Here is a 14,442-nt window from a genome sequence, read left to right as displayed (position 1 = left end):
GAGAGAGAGAGAGAGAGAGAGAGAGAGAAATTACTCTATACTTTTAACGAAGCAATTGTCGAGATTCGTCATTCTTACTTGAATTTCAATTAAAGAAATTTGGGGAAGTAGTGCAAGTACGCCATACGCATGCGTCGCAGCAAATACGTGAGGACAATCCGAATCTCTTTCAGCGAATGTGTTTAGTATAGCCGCTACCAACGATAATCCGCTCATTTCGGACGTTCCTCTGTCCAATTCGTCCGTTATCACGATCGAATCTGAGGTGGACGCGTGTAGAGCCACGTTGATCTGAAATTCGTATCTTCGTTTCGATTCTTTTCTCTTCGTTTCGAAAGAATAGAGATATTTCTCTACCTGTCGAAGATTCTGTAGAAACGAGCTCGCGTTCAACCCGATACTTTCCGTGTTCGACATTTGAGTCAAGATACGAGAAATCGTGCCTATCGTCGCGGATCTTGCAGGAACGTAACAACCTATGTGAGCCATGAACACTATAAGGCCAATCTGCTTTAAATATACACTCTTGCCGCAAGAATTTGGCCCCGTTATAACTTTGATCAAACTCTTCCCGTTCCCGGAACGTATATCGTTCGGCACGAATGTTGTCGCGCATTCCATCAATGGGTGTCGTCCTTCGACCACGTCTATGATCTTTGACTTCGTTACGTTCGGTTTGGTGTAATTATAATCACGCGCCACTTTGTAGAAAGCCAGTAAACTATAATCGTTTCGATCGTTTAATATTAATTTGACATTTGTCTTCGAACGAATTCTTCCAATGGATGCTTACGTGTCTAACTCGGCACAGAGTTGAATCGCGTTTAAAATCGTCCCCATGTGTTTCTTCGTATAACGTATCAACTTTTGCACGATGTGATTTTGTCGAACGGCTATTTCCAATATAATGTCACCCACGCTCTCATCCAGCTCTGAAACAATCGATCGAACGAGAATAAACGAACGAATAAAGATACCTTTCTTCGAGATGGAAATGGAAAATTTACCGACCTCTCGCCGAAGGACTTTTATAATAATGAACCCGATTGATGCTGAATTTGAATTCCAAATTTGGAAAAGTAACGTCCTCGGGTGGGGTCGGATCCCATTTGTTTATCGCCAATACGTAGCCAATATTTGGCAGATACAACATATTGCAACCGGTTACGGAACGTGGAAGATATTCCCGCATATCTTTCTCCGCCATTCGCGTGAGCAGTTCGGGCAAAGTGTGTCGCACGTGATTCACTGTGGATCGATTACGCAAACGTGTGAATGTAATTAAAAATCGGCGATATATCAAAAAAAAAAAAAATTTTTCACGCACGTTCGTCCAACAAAGGATCGACGTTCGGTTTAACCACGAGCTTCCTTTCTCGTCTGCTCTCACCAAAATCCACTATGTATTCGATAAAGTATTTCACATATTGTATTTCAGTCGTCACACTTTCGGCGATTCGTTTGAACAATTCTATTCTTTCCCCGTATTCTTCGCAAATGTCAGCTATACAAATTACGTGGGAAATAGTCTGAAAGGAGGGAATGAATAATAGTGTGAGAACAATGTTGATAAGTAATGAAGGAGAAAGATTGAAAGAGAAAGAAGGGAATAGAATTGAACCTTGTACAATTTATACCAATTGGACGGCTTTGCTTGTGGTCCGGAACAACAGATCAGTACGGCGTTGGTCAAGCGATACACGTGCCGCAAGCAAGAGGTTAAATTTTCGACGACGCTTTGATTGTCGAGATCGAGGAAAAATTCGATCGCGTTCAGTCGTTGCTCGAGCATCGCGATGTTTCGCGTCGGATGATGCAATGTTTTCCTACGAGTGTAACAAAATATATATAATACATAAAAATGAAACGAGCCGCGTCTATTTTTGCGTTAAGTGTACGTAATTATTTTTACCATAGAAATTGAACACCTGGTCTTGAATTGCAATAACGATTAAGCAGGGAGAACAGACTGACACCTTTCATCGTCGTGATCGTTTCGCCAAATTTGAAGAGACTCGGGTGATCCCTTGCTTGAACGATGTTCAGCGCTTTATATGTATCTTCGTCCATCGTGACTAAATCTCGACTTGGTTCCGCAAAAGTAGAAAGAATTTGTGAAAAGAAACATCGTCAATCGAATGATAAATAATTTCAACTTACAGATTGATGTAATTCAGAGATACGAAGGACGCTTTTCCGGAAGGATCTAGAGCGATGTTATTCCAATGTTTGTCGACGAATAACAAGAGCGAACCCAAAGCGTGAATCATTGAGCAACACTTGAAATTCAATATACTATTTAAGAAAGTCAATCTGTCCATGCTGTTGGCGTTTCTCGGCTCTGATTCGATGCGAAGACATCTCACTCTGTGCGAGCATCGTTCGTAATTATGCTCCTTTTTACAGGTCAGTTTCAACACGGTGTTACGCACGCTTTCGAACGAATTCGATTCTTCGTTCATTGTTTGCGCCATTAAAATTTGCTTGATCGCGTTCGTGAAAGAAGATGGCGCGCCAGCGTTCACGAGCAAGTAACGTGGTAAACATTGTTTGTATAGCACTTTTGCCACGTCGAAACGTTCAAAGTCGTCTATCGTATCTTCTAGCACGAATAATTCGGATGTAACGACATTGTAATAAGCGGCGCCAAGACGATTGTTGTTCCAAATCATCGATAAGATTATCTGTTACAAAGAGAGATGATTCGAATGAAATTAGGGAGGATTAAGAATGGCTTGTTCGATTCGTATTTGAAAAAAAAAAAAAAGAAAGAAAGAAAGAAAAGGAAGAAAATGAACAGAAATTTCAACGATATTGCCTCGTCGATGTCCTCGCACAAATTTGTATCGGGTAATTTGGAATTTGACATATTCGTGTCTTTATCGGTTTTCTGTCGTGGCATCAGGTCGTTAACCATTGTTTCCTCTTCCTCGTCACTACTCTCGGAAATCAAAGATTCGAATTCGTTGCGCCTTTGGTATAGAAAAAATAAAAGGAGAAAGAGAAATGAGAAAAAAATGAGAAATGATAGAACGAAATATTATACGTGTGTACGTACACGAGGGTGCTCGATAGTATGGTTCTACGGGTAATTTTAGATTCCCTGCTCGACGAACACGCACTTATACGTTGAGGATTCGCTTCATCGCTATTGAGCGATTTTATTTTATCGTAATTATCCATCGGAATAGAAAATGTAAGCGATTCACGCGTCGATTAGGACACCGTGGATCCACCATTACCGAATTTAATGCGCATGCGCAATGAATTGGCAAGAATTCGTATTCGAGAATTTTTGCCCGAGTCGAGAACGCGGCGAATAGATAAATAGGAAAAACGTAATGATCGAATGGAAAACAAGATATTAGTTTTATTTTATTATATTACATACATATATACACCATGTTATATACATATATATAATAACAATAATATTAACGTATATATAAAATGATAGTAGGAGAAAGAATAATTTTCGCGATACAAAAGAGGGAGTTGAAACTTTTCGAGAAAAAAATTAACTCGGAATGGGTGGAGTTGGGCAAGGATTATAAAAAATTGGCCTATACGTTTTTCGTTTCGTGAACGGTTGTAATCCACTTATCGATGTAAGTTGGTGCGCAGTAGGATTCTTCGGATGTTCGGTTGGTTCGATCAGCTGGGACAAATCTTCCTTAGATGTCGCTATGTCCGCGCTTCGTGCAGGACTGGTGGACCTGTTCGTTCAACGTTCGTTCGTTGTTCGTCTTCGTTCCACGCTTGTCTCTTGGGTATAGGAATTGAAGGAATTGCGATTCGACGATTCGTGTTCACCTTAAGGTTTAAGCATTTTTCGTTCTTTTTTTTCATCGAAGAAACGCGAAAACGCGAAATGTATCTCTTTCTCTTTCTTTTTCGAAACGAATTGTCAATTCGCTGAATTCTCATGGTATATCGAGGTGGTATCCATGCACGATTAACTTAGCTTTAAAATGAAGCGTTGTTAGATGACTAGAGGCGTTAGGATTAACATTTCTACGACATGCCCGGATTAAAACCTGCACGAAATGAAAAATAGATATATAGGCGACGATCAGCGATCGCGAAGCGGGAATAAATTACGGAATTACAAGCGTGAACGACAGGATGGAATAGAAATCGGTCTTGGTGTACATTTACAATTTTCTGGGATTTTATCTCTGGGAGCTTACCTAGGCCGATGAGATTTTATCTTGATCCCGTTCTCCCTGGAGTGCGGCCTCGTGTTTGGTTGCGAAAGTTCGCTATCGCTACTCGCGAAAGAAGTTCTGGTTACCATTGTACCGTGCGCGAAATCTTTCCTATCGAGAAAAAAATTCGAGAACGAAGAGAGAGAGAGAAGAAAAGATAAATATCAATCTCAGACGCTGTTGCACAATAATAAGAAATTCGAGCTCACCTATAATTATCCGATTTTGGAGTGGAATTGGATACGACAGGTGGCTTGCCAGGATGAAGATTCGCGTGGACGAAAACGGGCGAGCTTTTGGGAATATCGCAAACGATCTTGGGATGAACGGTGGTTTGCTTGTGATCCGAATGATTGGCGCTATCCGGTGGCCAATCGTAATACTTTGGACGATAGCCTTTGGAATCGGAACGAGGTTGCTTGGCCGGTTCCGTGTCACCGCGTTTACCGACGGTGCTCGTGATCATCGGCGGGTTCCCATTAGGCAACGAAATGGGGGAGGATGCGGTGGAGGAAGGGGCACCGTCCGGATCCGCGCGAGACAACTGCGAACCGTCCCAATCCGGCGGCGTTGGCAAGCTACTATGAGAACGAGGTATCGAGTTACAGCGCGAAATAAGTATAAAAAACGTATAGTGTATTTGGATCAATGGGAATATACGTACTTGAAATTCTCTTCCATTTCTTTGAACAGGCGCAACTGTTGTCTGATACTCGCTTTCTCCTTCGCGCGTTTCCGTTGAAACTCTTCCTCCACTTTTCGCATCGCCTCCAGTTCACCTTTTCTTTGACGTTCCTTCGCCTCGGCCTCCCTCGACAATTTTTCCGCCAACCGTCGCCTCTCTATCTGCCTCACCGTCGATTGAAACGTGAATCTTTTGCCCCGCGAATTGCTCTTTCGTTGCGACTTCGTTTCATTCGCGTCGCACATCCATGGGATCTGCGATGACGGATGATCGTTGGTAGATGGCGGTGAAAACGTTCTCCTTTGTTTCGGTGGTTCGGGACAAGTGGAGAACTCGTTCCGTTCCCTGCAACCGTTCTCGTCCATACGATGATTCTTCAAACTTTTGTCATCGCGTCGTCGATTCGAAGCATCCTCGATCTCGTCCCTGCGTTTCTCCTTACGCCTCTTCGCCTCTTCGCTCCGCTCCTTCCTCTCACTTCCATCTTCTTTATCGCCCTTGCTTCGACCAACATTCTTGCACGAGTTCAATCGGAAAGAGGCAATCTCGCGTTCGATCGATTCCCCGTTATTTAATTTCCGCCTCGTTACGTTACCTTCTTCCCCGATCTTTCTACCGTTCAAATTTTGCACTCGATGTTCCGTTTCGTTCGTTTCCGGTAGATACATAACATGACCGCCGGGTGTCAAGTACGAGAACGACGGAGGTTTCATGATTACCGGGAAATCGTTTTCCTTCGTTTTGTCTTCGTCGTCTCGCCTCTTCTTCGACGACTCGCGATCGCGCGCGACATTCTCGTCGTCGTCGTGGTCGTCGTCATGGTCGTCGTCGCGGTCGTCCTCCTCGTCTTCGTCTTCGTCCTCGTCGTCGTCGTCGTCATCTTCGACATCGTCTTCGTCGTCATCGTCGTCACCGTCGTTATCGTCGTTCTCACTGTCGCACGGGCACGCGGCGGGAACGCGTCGATGGGAGAACGGGTGACAAACGGTGGGAGAGATTGGAGGAGCGGTGTCGAGGCGAAGACGAGGATGTTGGAGGGAAGTGGGCGCACTGGTCGACAAAAGCCAATTGTCGTCGAGGGTATTATTATATTTCCTGTGAGTGGTGTGATCGTGCGACCCGATTCCGAACGCCCCGGACACGGATCGTTTCAATTTCTGAAGGGAGTTGAAGGCGAATGCGTCCCTGGTCTTGGTCTCTGGCGGGCAGAGGCACATCGAGGCTCTCGCTTCGTCCCTGGGCAACGAAAGGGAGAACACGTGGCCCCGCGGGGAACGATACTTCATCGGCGTGGATAGGGGTGGGGGGGAATCGACGCCCGCGTCGCTGCTCGATTCCTCTCCCAAGTCCTGCTGCGGCGTCCAAGTCGGCCTGGTCACCGTAGTCTTCGCCCTGTTGATCGTACTCACGTCGAAAGAGTCTTCGTTAGCGGCCCCGGCATCCCCCGATATCCCGGAATCACCGGACTTGTCGTGCCAGCTCCGCGCTCCCAACGAGAGTGGAAAAAGCGGGGGCGGTCTCGAGAGTCGCTCTATCCGTTCCTCGAACATCACCTGCAACGGATCGATTCATCGTGGATAGGATTTGATCGTATCAAGGAAGAAGGAAGAGTTTAAAGAAAGATAGATAGATATTGGGTTGTTCGGAAAATAATTTCGTTTTTTTTTCAAATGACACATACTTTTTTAAGACAGTCGAATTCGACAAATTCGATCCCGTAGCAATTTCACGAATTGTTATTCGTCGATTTGTTTTAATCGATGTCTTTATTTTGTCTTCATCAGATCTTCGATTGACGTTCTAAAACGTGGCGTATCTTTAATGTCAGAACGAAATTTTGAAAACTAGCTTTGATATTGGTACACTGTTAATACACTTTTTGCATAGACTGCGTAACTTTTTTCTTGCATTTTGAACTTGCATTCTTTTTGGTGATAAAAAAGTAAAATATGCCAAAAATGCTTCTTTCGGTCTTGCATCTTTATTATCGCACACGAAAAACACAATCGCGCACAGAATCGAACGAATTTTTCTTATAAATAAATCATGAAATGCCAAAATATCATAATAACATAGTTTAGAACGAAGTTGGCTGGATAAACTAGTTTAACTAGCGACACTCGTGCGAAAAAACGAAATTACTTTCCGAACAATCCAATTTCTACTTTAGAATGAAGTTGGCTGGAAAAACTAGTTCAACTAGCGACACTCGTGCGAAAAAACGAAATTACTTTCCGAATAATCCAATAATTTCTACTTTAGAATGAAGTTGGCTGGATAAACTAGTTCGACTAGCGACACTCGTGCGAAAAAACGAAATTACTTTCCGAACAATCCAATAATATCTATTTTAGAATGAAGTTGGCTGGATAAACGTTCGACTAGCGACACTCGTGTGAAAAAACGAAATTATTTCCCGAACAACCCGATAGATAAATAAATAGATAAAAATAGATAGATAGATAGAGGAAAAAGGTTTCAAACCGGCATTTCTTCGCTGGCAGTGCTCATGCTCGGACCCGGGGTTTCCAACGTAGAGAGCAATCTCCAGGCAGCGGATGGCGAGAATCGCGGGATTTCCAACTGCTTTTTCGGCAGAGTTGGCCGCAACTTTAACGAAATATTCTCCACGACGTTTTTCTCCTGAAAACGAAAGGACTCCATCGATCGAGTCGAAACGGAAGATAACAGATGAACAACTCACGTTATCCTCATCCGCATCGTCGAGAATCTCGTCCATGGAAGTTCTGCCGTCTCCACGATCGCGGTCCCGATCCGAGTGCTTGAATACTCCAACGGCGTGGAATTCTCGAGTGGCGATCGCGTCTCGATCTTCGTCGTTGCGGAATTCGTCCGGGAAACGTTCGTTCATACCGAAGTAGAACGTAGTTTTTGGAGTTGCGGGTTGCGCTGTGATGGGAGCAAATCTAATCGGGGATCCGTAAGTAAATACGATAAGTACGAAGGTGAGAAAATTCGTGGACTGGAAAAAAGCGATGAAAAAGAAACGACTTACGCCTCGTCCTGTATTTCTCCTCCAGTTGCTGATCGTTCGTTCGAAACGGAATTACCCGTCCGTTCTCGCGATCGATCGACCGTGGCGAGCTTCGAACCGTCAGAATCCGAGTTCTCATCCCGAAATTGATCCCGTTGCGATTCCATCTCGTGTCTCGCGAAATGATCCCTCGACCTTGGCTCCTGCGCGCATCCCTCCTCCCCGCCTTCCCGATTCTCCTTCCCACGTTCGACTTGTTTACGTCGATTATTACCGCTCGGTCGAGAAGCGGGCAGTTTTCGATCGTATCGGGTGTCGCGTATCGACCCGTCCGTCAATTTCAACCCGCTCGAGTCCAACTTATCGCGTACCTTTTTAGCGACCCGAATCAACTCCGCTTGGAATTCCGGATTACTGATGCTTCTTTGAAGAGTGTTGCCTTTCCCATGATGATGCTCGGAGAGTCGGGAGCATCGAGGCGGGATACGGCGGCGATCACTCTCGACGCTCGCCTCGGTCGCGAGCTCGTTGTCGGAACGCGAACCGCCGAGGTTGATCGAGGTCGGGTCGCGTGTGTCGGCGGGCAACAACTGCCAACCGATCTGCGCTCTCTTCGACTCGGCGCGGGTCTTGAACAATCGAGATCTTCGGGGCGGTGGTTCCACTTTGGACCGATTCGATTGTTGATCGTTGGGTGATTGATGCTCGGTTCGGGAGTAGGGGGTACAGAGGCGAGGGTCGAGGTTTCGGCTCGGCGGGCGAGAGGTTTCGGTCGGAGGTGAGGAGTTGGCGCGGAGACGAGGGGAGGCGGGCGGAGCGGGAGCTTTGTACTTTTTCCTAGCCTTGGAGCATCCGCTCTCCACGAGTCGTTCCCTCGAATCTTTGCCGTGGTAGTGATGGTGGTGGTGGCGGTGGCGCGACGATTCCGCTTCCACGGCGTCCCTTTCCAGCATCGTAGCAGGCGGCTCGGGATGGACGAGGTCCATGGGCGCGGAGCGAAGATCGGGCTCGCTGCCGAACTTCTTCGGATCGAGGGTGGTAGCGCTCGTGTCGTTCGGGTGATCGCGACTCGATCGATAATAGTGGCGGTCGATACGTCTGGAGCAGGGTCGAACGAGGTTCGAGGCGGAACCGCTCCTCTCTCGAAACGACGGAGGCGGATGATCGTTGCGCTGCAACGAGAGACGAGAACGGGAGATAAAGGGAATCGCGGCCACTTGGCCGCGAGTTTTCGTTTCGCCTCTTACTTACGGACACCCTTTACCTTGGCGAGATCGCGGGACGAGGCGAAGGTCGGCGGTCTGCGGCCGCTGATCGTCCCACCGTTGTGTATGATGCTCCCATTGTCGGTCGCGCGCAGCCTTTGACCCGGCGGCTCGGGAAGAACTTTCCGCGCGGCGCTCGGCTGCGACTTGTGTCTCGTCAACTCTCGAGGGAACGATTGGGACCATCCGTGATGACCGTTCGTTCCATCCACGGCCACCCCGTTCGAGCACACGGATCCGACCTGTTGATCCCGAGAACTGCTTCCATTGTTGCCCATCTTGACGCGAACCCACCTGCGCGATCACTTCGGATGATACCTCGACTGATCCTCCATCTTCTGTAAAAAAAAAAAAAAAGAGAAGAAGGAAAGAAAAAAAACACGATTTTTCATTTCACGATCGAGTAGATAAAAGTAGTTTCGTTTCGAGACGGGAATTCGAGGGGATCAGTTGCGAAAGGCGCTAAGGAAACGCTCGTTGCCCGCGGAAGCGAATCGAGCAAAGCGAAGAGCAACAACCATGCTCGATACCAACGATAACGGTTTTGCCTAACGGGTTCGAATCGGTTCGAGTTCGAATAAATCGACCGGCCAACGAACGATAGATTACGCGTGCATTCAAGTTCGTATATCGCGGTCGAATTTATGCAGTAACGAGAAATGCGGATAAATCGTCCCGAACTCGTTGCGCAATATCGAAGAGAAAGCTTCGCCGTCGATCGTCACGCTTCTTTGACCTTCGTTCGTTCATTGGTAGTCATCAGCGATCCATATTCGAGATGATAAAAATGTTTCTTAACTATCGTGAGATCGTATGATAATATTAATCTATCTCTAATTTGTGGAAAGTAGAGAGAGAAAAAGAGAGAGAGAGAGAGAGAGAGAGAGAGAGAGGAGAGAGAGATGAAATCGGATCGAGGTCGCGGTCCACGCGCGAAAAAGAAAGTCTTCCCTTAGGAGAACGCGGACAAGTTCGATCTGGTATATCCGGTGAGAGCGGACAAGCCGCGATAACTGTCAGCCCGTACGCGTCTGCGTTCTCTCTTCGCTTTCGAAGCCGCGAACGTGTTTCATGACCGAAATTCGATCATTACGCGCGAGGAATTCACAAAGAGAAAGAAAGAACGAATCGATTCGCCCATCTTTTCGGATAACATTCTCTTCCCCATATTTCTAGCTAGTACGTAAGCTTACGAAGATGAAGGAAAGAAAGAAAACTCGAATACGGTAAAATTCGTTCGTTTGCTCAAAAGATAGACTCCTGATAGGCCGATTAATCGTGGGTCGTTAGCTCTGCTCACGAAACGAAGGATAGTTGCGCGATCTTAAGATCGAGAGCAAATGCCCGAAACGTTATCCAAGAACGAAGGCGAGTTCCACGGAAAGAGAGCGAACAAAACGCATAACCGGTTATCGTTTGAGTTGGCCGGACGTTGGTAAGTCTTGTCGTTTTACGCTCCTAGTTCGAACTCACGTTTCCGCATAAACGTTTCGTATCGAAATTCAAAAAAATTTCTCTATGAAAACTCGATTATTTCGATCGTGCATTATTTTGAAAAGATCATGATTTATAGGGAGGAAACGGAAAAAATCGAAGAAAAGAGGGTAATATTAAGTGAGAACGATAGGATATCGAGAATAAATACGGATGTGTTTTATTCGTGAGGCATCTAGGTCAGTCTCAGTCGCGCAAGTGCAGTGTGCCGCACCTATTCCATTCGCACCTGTGCGCATGCGTGTTGGCTGGTAAGAGCGCAAAAACTTCGTCGATCGTCGGATTCGACGGAGCGAACGAACCAGCCGAAGAAAGAACGGGCGAAAGAACGCTAGCGAAAGAGAAAAAAAACTACATCGTTCGGAATTATTTTCTCAGCATCGTTTCCCAGGAATTTTGGTATGCGGAAGGAAAGCTACGTAGCAAGGTTCGCAGACCGATTGAGCGAAAGGTGGAGAAAAGAGAAGGGACGGAACGGCGTGTGTGCGTATACTTTATCTATATGGTAGAGGCAACCGAGCGATGTGGTACATACTTACTTATACCGGTAAAGAGAGAGCTAGTTGCATGCCAGAGTACGAAAGGAGGGAATAGGAAGGGAGGTAGAGGGACAAAGAAAGAGAGAAAGAATGGAAGATAGCGCGGAAGTTTTTGGACGCAGAACGGAGGTAAATACAATCGTCGATCCGTAATCCATGTAAGTACATATACGATCGATCGTCTGTTCCATGTTCCGTGCGTGAATCTTTTCGATTAACCGCTACTTTTTGCGATAACTATTTTTCCGAAAATTTCCAAACGCTTTCATTATCGTCGTTCTCCGTGTCTGATTACCTTCGTTGTCGTTTTTTGCGATACTTGGACTGTCCATTACCAAGAAACTGACACCGAAAATTCAGGTCGATCACGCAGCCATACGTACAATTCTTTCGCGAGATGAAACATTCGTTGCGAAACTTCCTGCGCGTATTGCACGGACCTCCGATTCTTTGCAAGTTCGTAGATTCGAAAAACATTGAGTAATCGTATTTCTCCTCTCTTGAAAGAAAAATTATTGTTGATCTTAACCAAAATAGATAAAATTTATTCTATTTTTATCAACTTATAATCAAAATTATTATTTATTCCACTATTCGACGAAGAATTATATTATGCGGAGCGCGATAATTCAACGCAAACAGTGACGTCCTCGACGCTGAAGGGCAAATGGCAAGAGCCAGCGAGAAGTGAAAGCTGTATTTGCGCAAAAGAGGAACGATGCGTCCAACACCAAAACGATCTTGCTTCGCGTTCGAATGCTATTCTTTTAAATCTATCATTCTTTGTATAAGAAATGTTTTAAAAAAAAAGAAGAAATCGCCCATGAACGAGACATTGATTGGGATAAAAATGGTGGGAAAACAGCGCGTCCACTCGAATCGAATAAAAACAGAAAAGGATCCGTAACCGTCCATGTTGGAAGAACGATTTCTAAGAAAAGAAAGCGCGCAAAACCCGATAATTTTTTGGTTGTGAAAAGTCAACCGTGTTCTAAAGGAAACGGCAACGATAAAACGACTATTCATTTACGATCCGCAATTCCCAGATGAGATACTCTTTCGTCAATTGGAAATTATGAAGCAAAAACTTTTCTTTAATTTTATTAAATGACTAATAAAAATATGTACGCGTTGCCACAGATTCGAGTTACAATAGTTACAATAGATGTTATGACTGGACGAACAAATTCGAGAACGTGTAGTATGTGCACACAAATCGAATCTTATACAAATTTTCTATGCTTTGATCACATATGCTTTCAAAATGTTTTTCCTTCATAAAACATGTGAATAAAATCGGTCGTCATCCTCGGATAGTTATATCTCGTTCTATGGAATCCAGTAACGTGAACCGGTAAGAAAACCGAACAGCGGAACGTTACACCGAGGTGAATCGATTTTCCCGTGAAACTTGAATCGCACCTAAACTTTTATCTATCTTTATCGATCGCTTGCTTTACGGTGAATTTACTTGCATCGCGGAATTTCGAATCCTGCCGTTCGCGATCTTGAACGATATTAAACTTGATACTATCATCAAAATAAGAACAAAAAGAGAAAAGATGGCGTTGCAGGAATGATTCAAGAGTACCTGTATAAACAAAGCTGGTAGTGGCGGTAGGAGCGCATCAACCGAGAGGCATCTAACGGGGCAACGTCACGGCGCGTTAACCTTCTTCCGATTTCGCCAATTCTTTTGATACTTCTTTTGTATTTGTTCTGCAACGAGAACCGATTCGAGAATCGTTCGAGAAAATCAATAAACAACGAAAGGAACGCGAATTTCCCGCGAGGCCGTTTTCGCTGTTCATTCGAGCGATACTAATATCTCTACCGCTTTCATTTCGTCGCAATCAACAAAATTACGCGCATTGTATTCGGGAACGGGAACGGGAACAGGAACATGCTTTTTTCCACGTAGTATTGTTTCTTGTTTCAGAATCTACACATTTACCGTTGAGATGAAACTTCTATTGCGTTCGTTAGCGTCCATTTCGATTACACACTTTTTACAAATTACAAACATCTTTTCTCTTGTAACGCATTTCTATCTTTTATCTAAACATAAATTCATAGAAAATTCATTCTTTTAATTAAACAACACTTCAAAGATTTGTCTTTTACGATTATTATATATTATGATTATTGTTATTGCTTGAACTTCAAATATTGATAATTTTTGATATATATATGTATACTATCGAAATTGAAAATTTATCGATTACAATTATCGATTATAATAAATAAATATGTATATGTTGTTAGATACATTGATTTTTTTACTTATTATACTTACATCTATGTACGTACTTACTTGTTTTAATTAACACGATGATATAGAGTTATGGACAGCAGACAATATAAAAATCAAATTATGCGATGTTTGATTAATCGATTTTTATTATTCTAGAGATTCGTTTTTTGTTTCACGCGTGTTATAACACACGCGCATCTTTTTAACGTTAATTTTAAATATCTTAACTACGCGATACTGTAATTGTACTTTTGATATCTGCACCTGTGTCACAATAGCGAACGTTATGTTATATTCCGGACGAAAATCGGGAAGAGAAGTGAATGAGAAAGTAGGTATCGACGAAAAAAAGAATGAGAAGCGGAATAAGAATGAGAAGATAGGAGAGATGGAAGAGGAAAGTGTGACGATAGAAGGGGGAAAAAAGAAAGGGAAAAAGAAGGAAAAAGAGGAAGAAGAAAATAAAGTGTGAAACCGTAGAACTGCACACCGCGTCCAGATGATTAGACGACTCGAAAGAGAGTGCGATCCGCGCGGTCCTTATCCTCGAACGCGACGCGAAATCGGAACTGAGCGACGGTGGCGGCGGCAACGGCGGCTCTCGAATCCCCACCCCTGCGAACGTTTGTTAAAACCGTTCTCCTACCATTGCTCGTGTTTCATCTATCTACCAACCTGCCTACCATATCTGCATCCTTTTCTTCTAACTGTGCAACGTATAACATTGTCCTTTCCCCTACCTTTCTTCTTTTTCCTTGCTGCATTCCTTTCAACGTAGCTTCTATTCGAGTGTGTCATGTGACTGTTTCTCCGTTCCATCTAGTAGGTGTTGCCATTCAACGTTTCGCCACTTTTTTCCACCAAACATTCGAATTAACGAATTTTCTGACTTTCTCCGTTCGTCGTTTAACTTCTCGGAAATATTGTCAGTCATAATGTGAACCAATTACAAACATTATATAGAGTTAACCTCTATATTCATCTCATATTAGGAAAGCTTCT

General features: G+C 44.4%; 2 protein-coding genes across 11 annotated transcripts in view; both read right to left on the bottom strand.

The window, feature by feature from the left end:
* LOC122714896 (mutS protein homolog 5-like) overlaps positions 1-3,193 on the bottom strand; it is a 4,011-nt gene extending 818 nt beyond the window's left edge. The window contains exons 1-10 of one of the 3 annotated variants that reach the window (XM_043936663.1): positions 3,059-3,190; positions 2,819-2,972; positions 2,161-2,684; positions 1,913-2,086; positions 1,622-1,826; positions 1,328-1,529; positions 1,012-1,248; positions 794-932; positions 358-721; positions 79-291 (exon numbers count right to left, since the gene is read on the bottom strand). In XM_043936663.1, the coding sequence (XP_043792598.1) occupies positions 79-291; positions 358-721; positions 794-932; positions 1,012-1,248; positions 1,328-1,529; positions 1,622-1,826; positions 1,913-2,086; positions 2,161-2,684; positions 2,819-2,972; positions 3,059-3,183 (2,337 nt within the window). In that variant the 5' untranslated portion in view covers positions 3,184-3,190. Of the gene's footprint in view, positions 1-78; positions 722-793; positions 933-1,011; positions 1,249-1,327; positions 1,530-1,621; positions 1,827-1,912; positions 2,087-2,160; positions 2,685-2,818; positions 2,973-3,058 lie in introns of all 3 variants that reach the window. The other 2 variants (XM_043936662.1, XM_043936661.1) reach the window with 2 other exon arrangements.
* A 203-nt stretch (positions 3,194-3,396) lies between these two features.
* On the bottom strand, positions 3,397-14,330 carry LOC122714895. 8 transcript variants are annotated; one of them, XM_043936657.1, is made up of 10 exons: positions 13,501-14,330; positions 12,778-12,905; positions 9,153-9,491; positions 7,910-9,060; positions 7,598-7,820; positions 7,378-7,536; positions 4,873-6,446; positions 4,418-4,789; positions 4,191-4,319; positions 3,397-3,716 (listed from the first exon to the last, which is right to left on the bottom strand). In XM_043936657.1, exons 3-10 carry the CDS (start codon positions 9,429-9,431, stop codon positions 3,518-3,520), a joined length of 4,086 nt encoding a protein of 1,361 aa, XP_043792592.1. In that variant the 5' UTR covers positions 9,432-9,491; positions 12,778-12,905; positions 13,501-14,330; the 3' UTR covers positions 3,397-3,517. The 8 variants fall into 8 exon arrangements, 6 of the variants coding, with proteins under 6 accessions (XP_043792592.1, XP_043792589.1, XP_043792594.1 ...); XM_043936654.1 differs by lacking the exon at positions 12,778-12,905; XM_043936659.1 differs by lacking the exon at positions 12,778-12,905 and having other exon boundaries at positions 4,418-4,786.
* Positions 14,331-14,442: the final 112 nt, after the last annotated feature.

Source organism: Apis laboriosa, unplaced genomic scaffold (genome assembly GCF_014066325.1).
Source record: "Apis laboriosa isolate Shangri-la unplaced genomic scaffold, ASM1406632v1 scaffold34_cov151, whole genome shotgun sequence".
Lineage (NCBI taxonomy): Eukaryota > Metazoa > Arthropoda > Insecta > Hymenoptera > Apidae > Apis > Apis laboriosa.
The sequence above is the reverse complement of the archived record's forward strand: the minus strand, read 5'-3'. Positions and strand labels throughout refer to the sequence as shown.

Coding starts and splice junctions, on each gene's coding strand:
- LOC122714895 (XM_043936657.1), bottom strand. CDS start 9,431: ATGGGCAACAATGGAAGCAGTTCTCGGGATCAACAGGTCGGATCCGTG. Junction 7,821..7,909: donor GGAGAAATACAGGACGAGGC/GTAAGTCGTTTC, acceptor ATCCCCGATTAG/ATTTGCTCCCATCACAGCGC. Junction 3,717..4,190: donor ATAAAATCTCATCGGCCTAG/GTAAGCTCCCAG, acceptor TTGAACGAACAG/GTCCACCAGTCCTGCACGAA.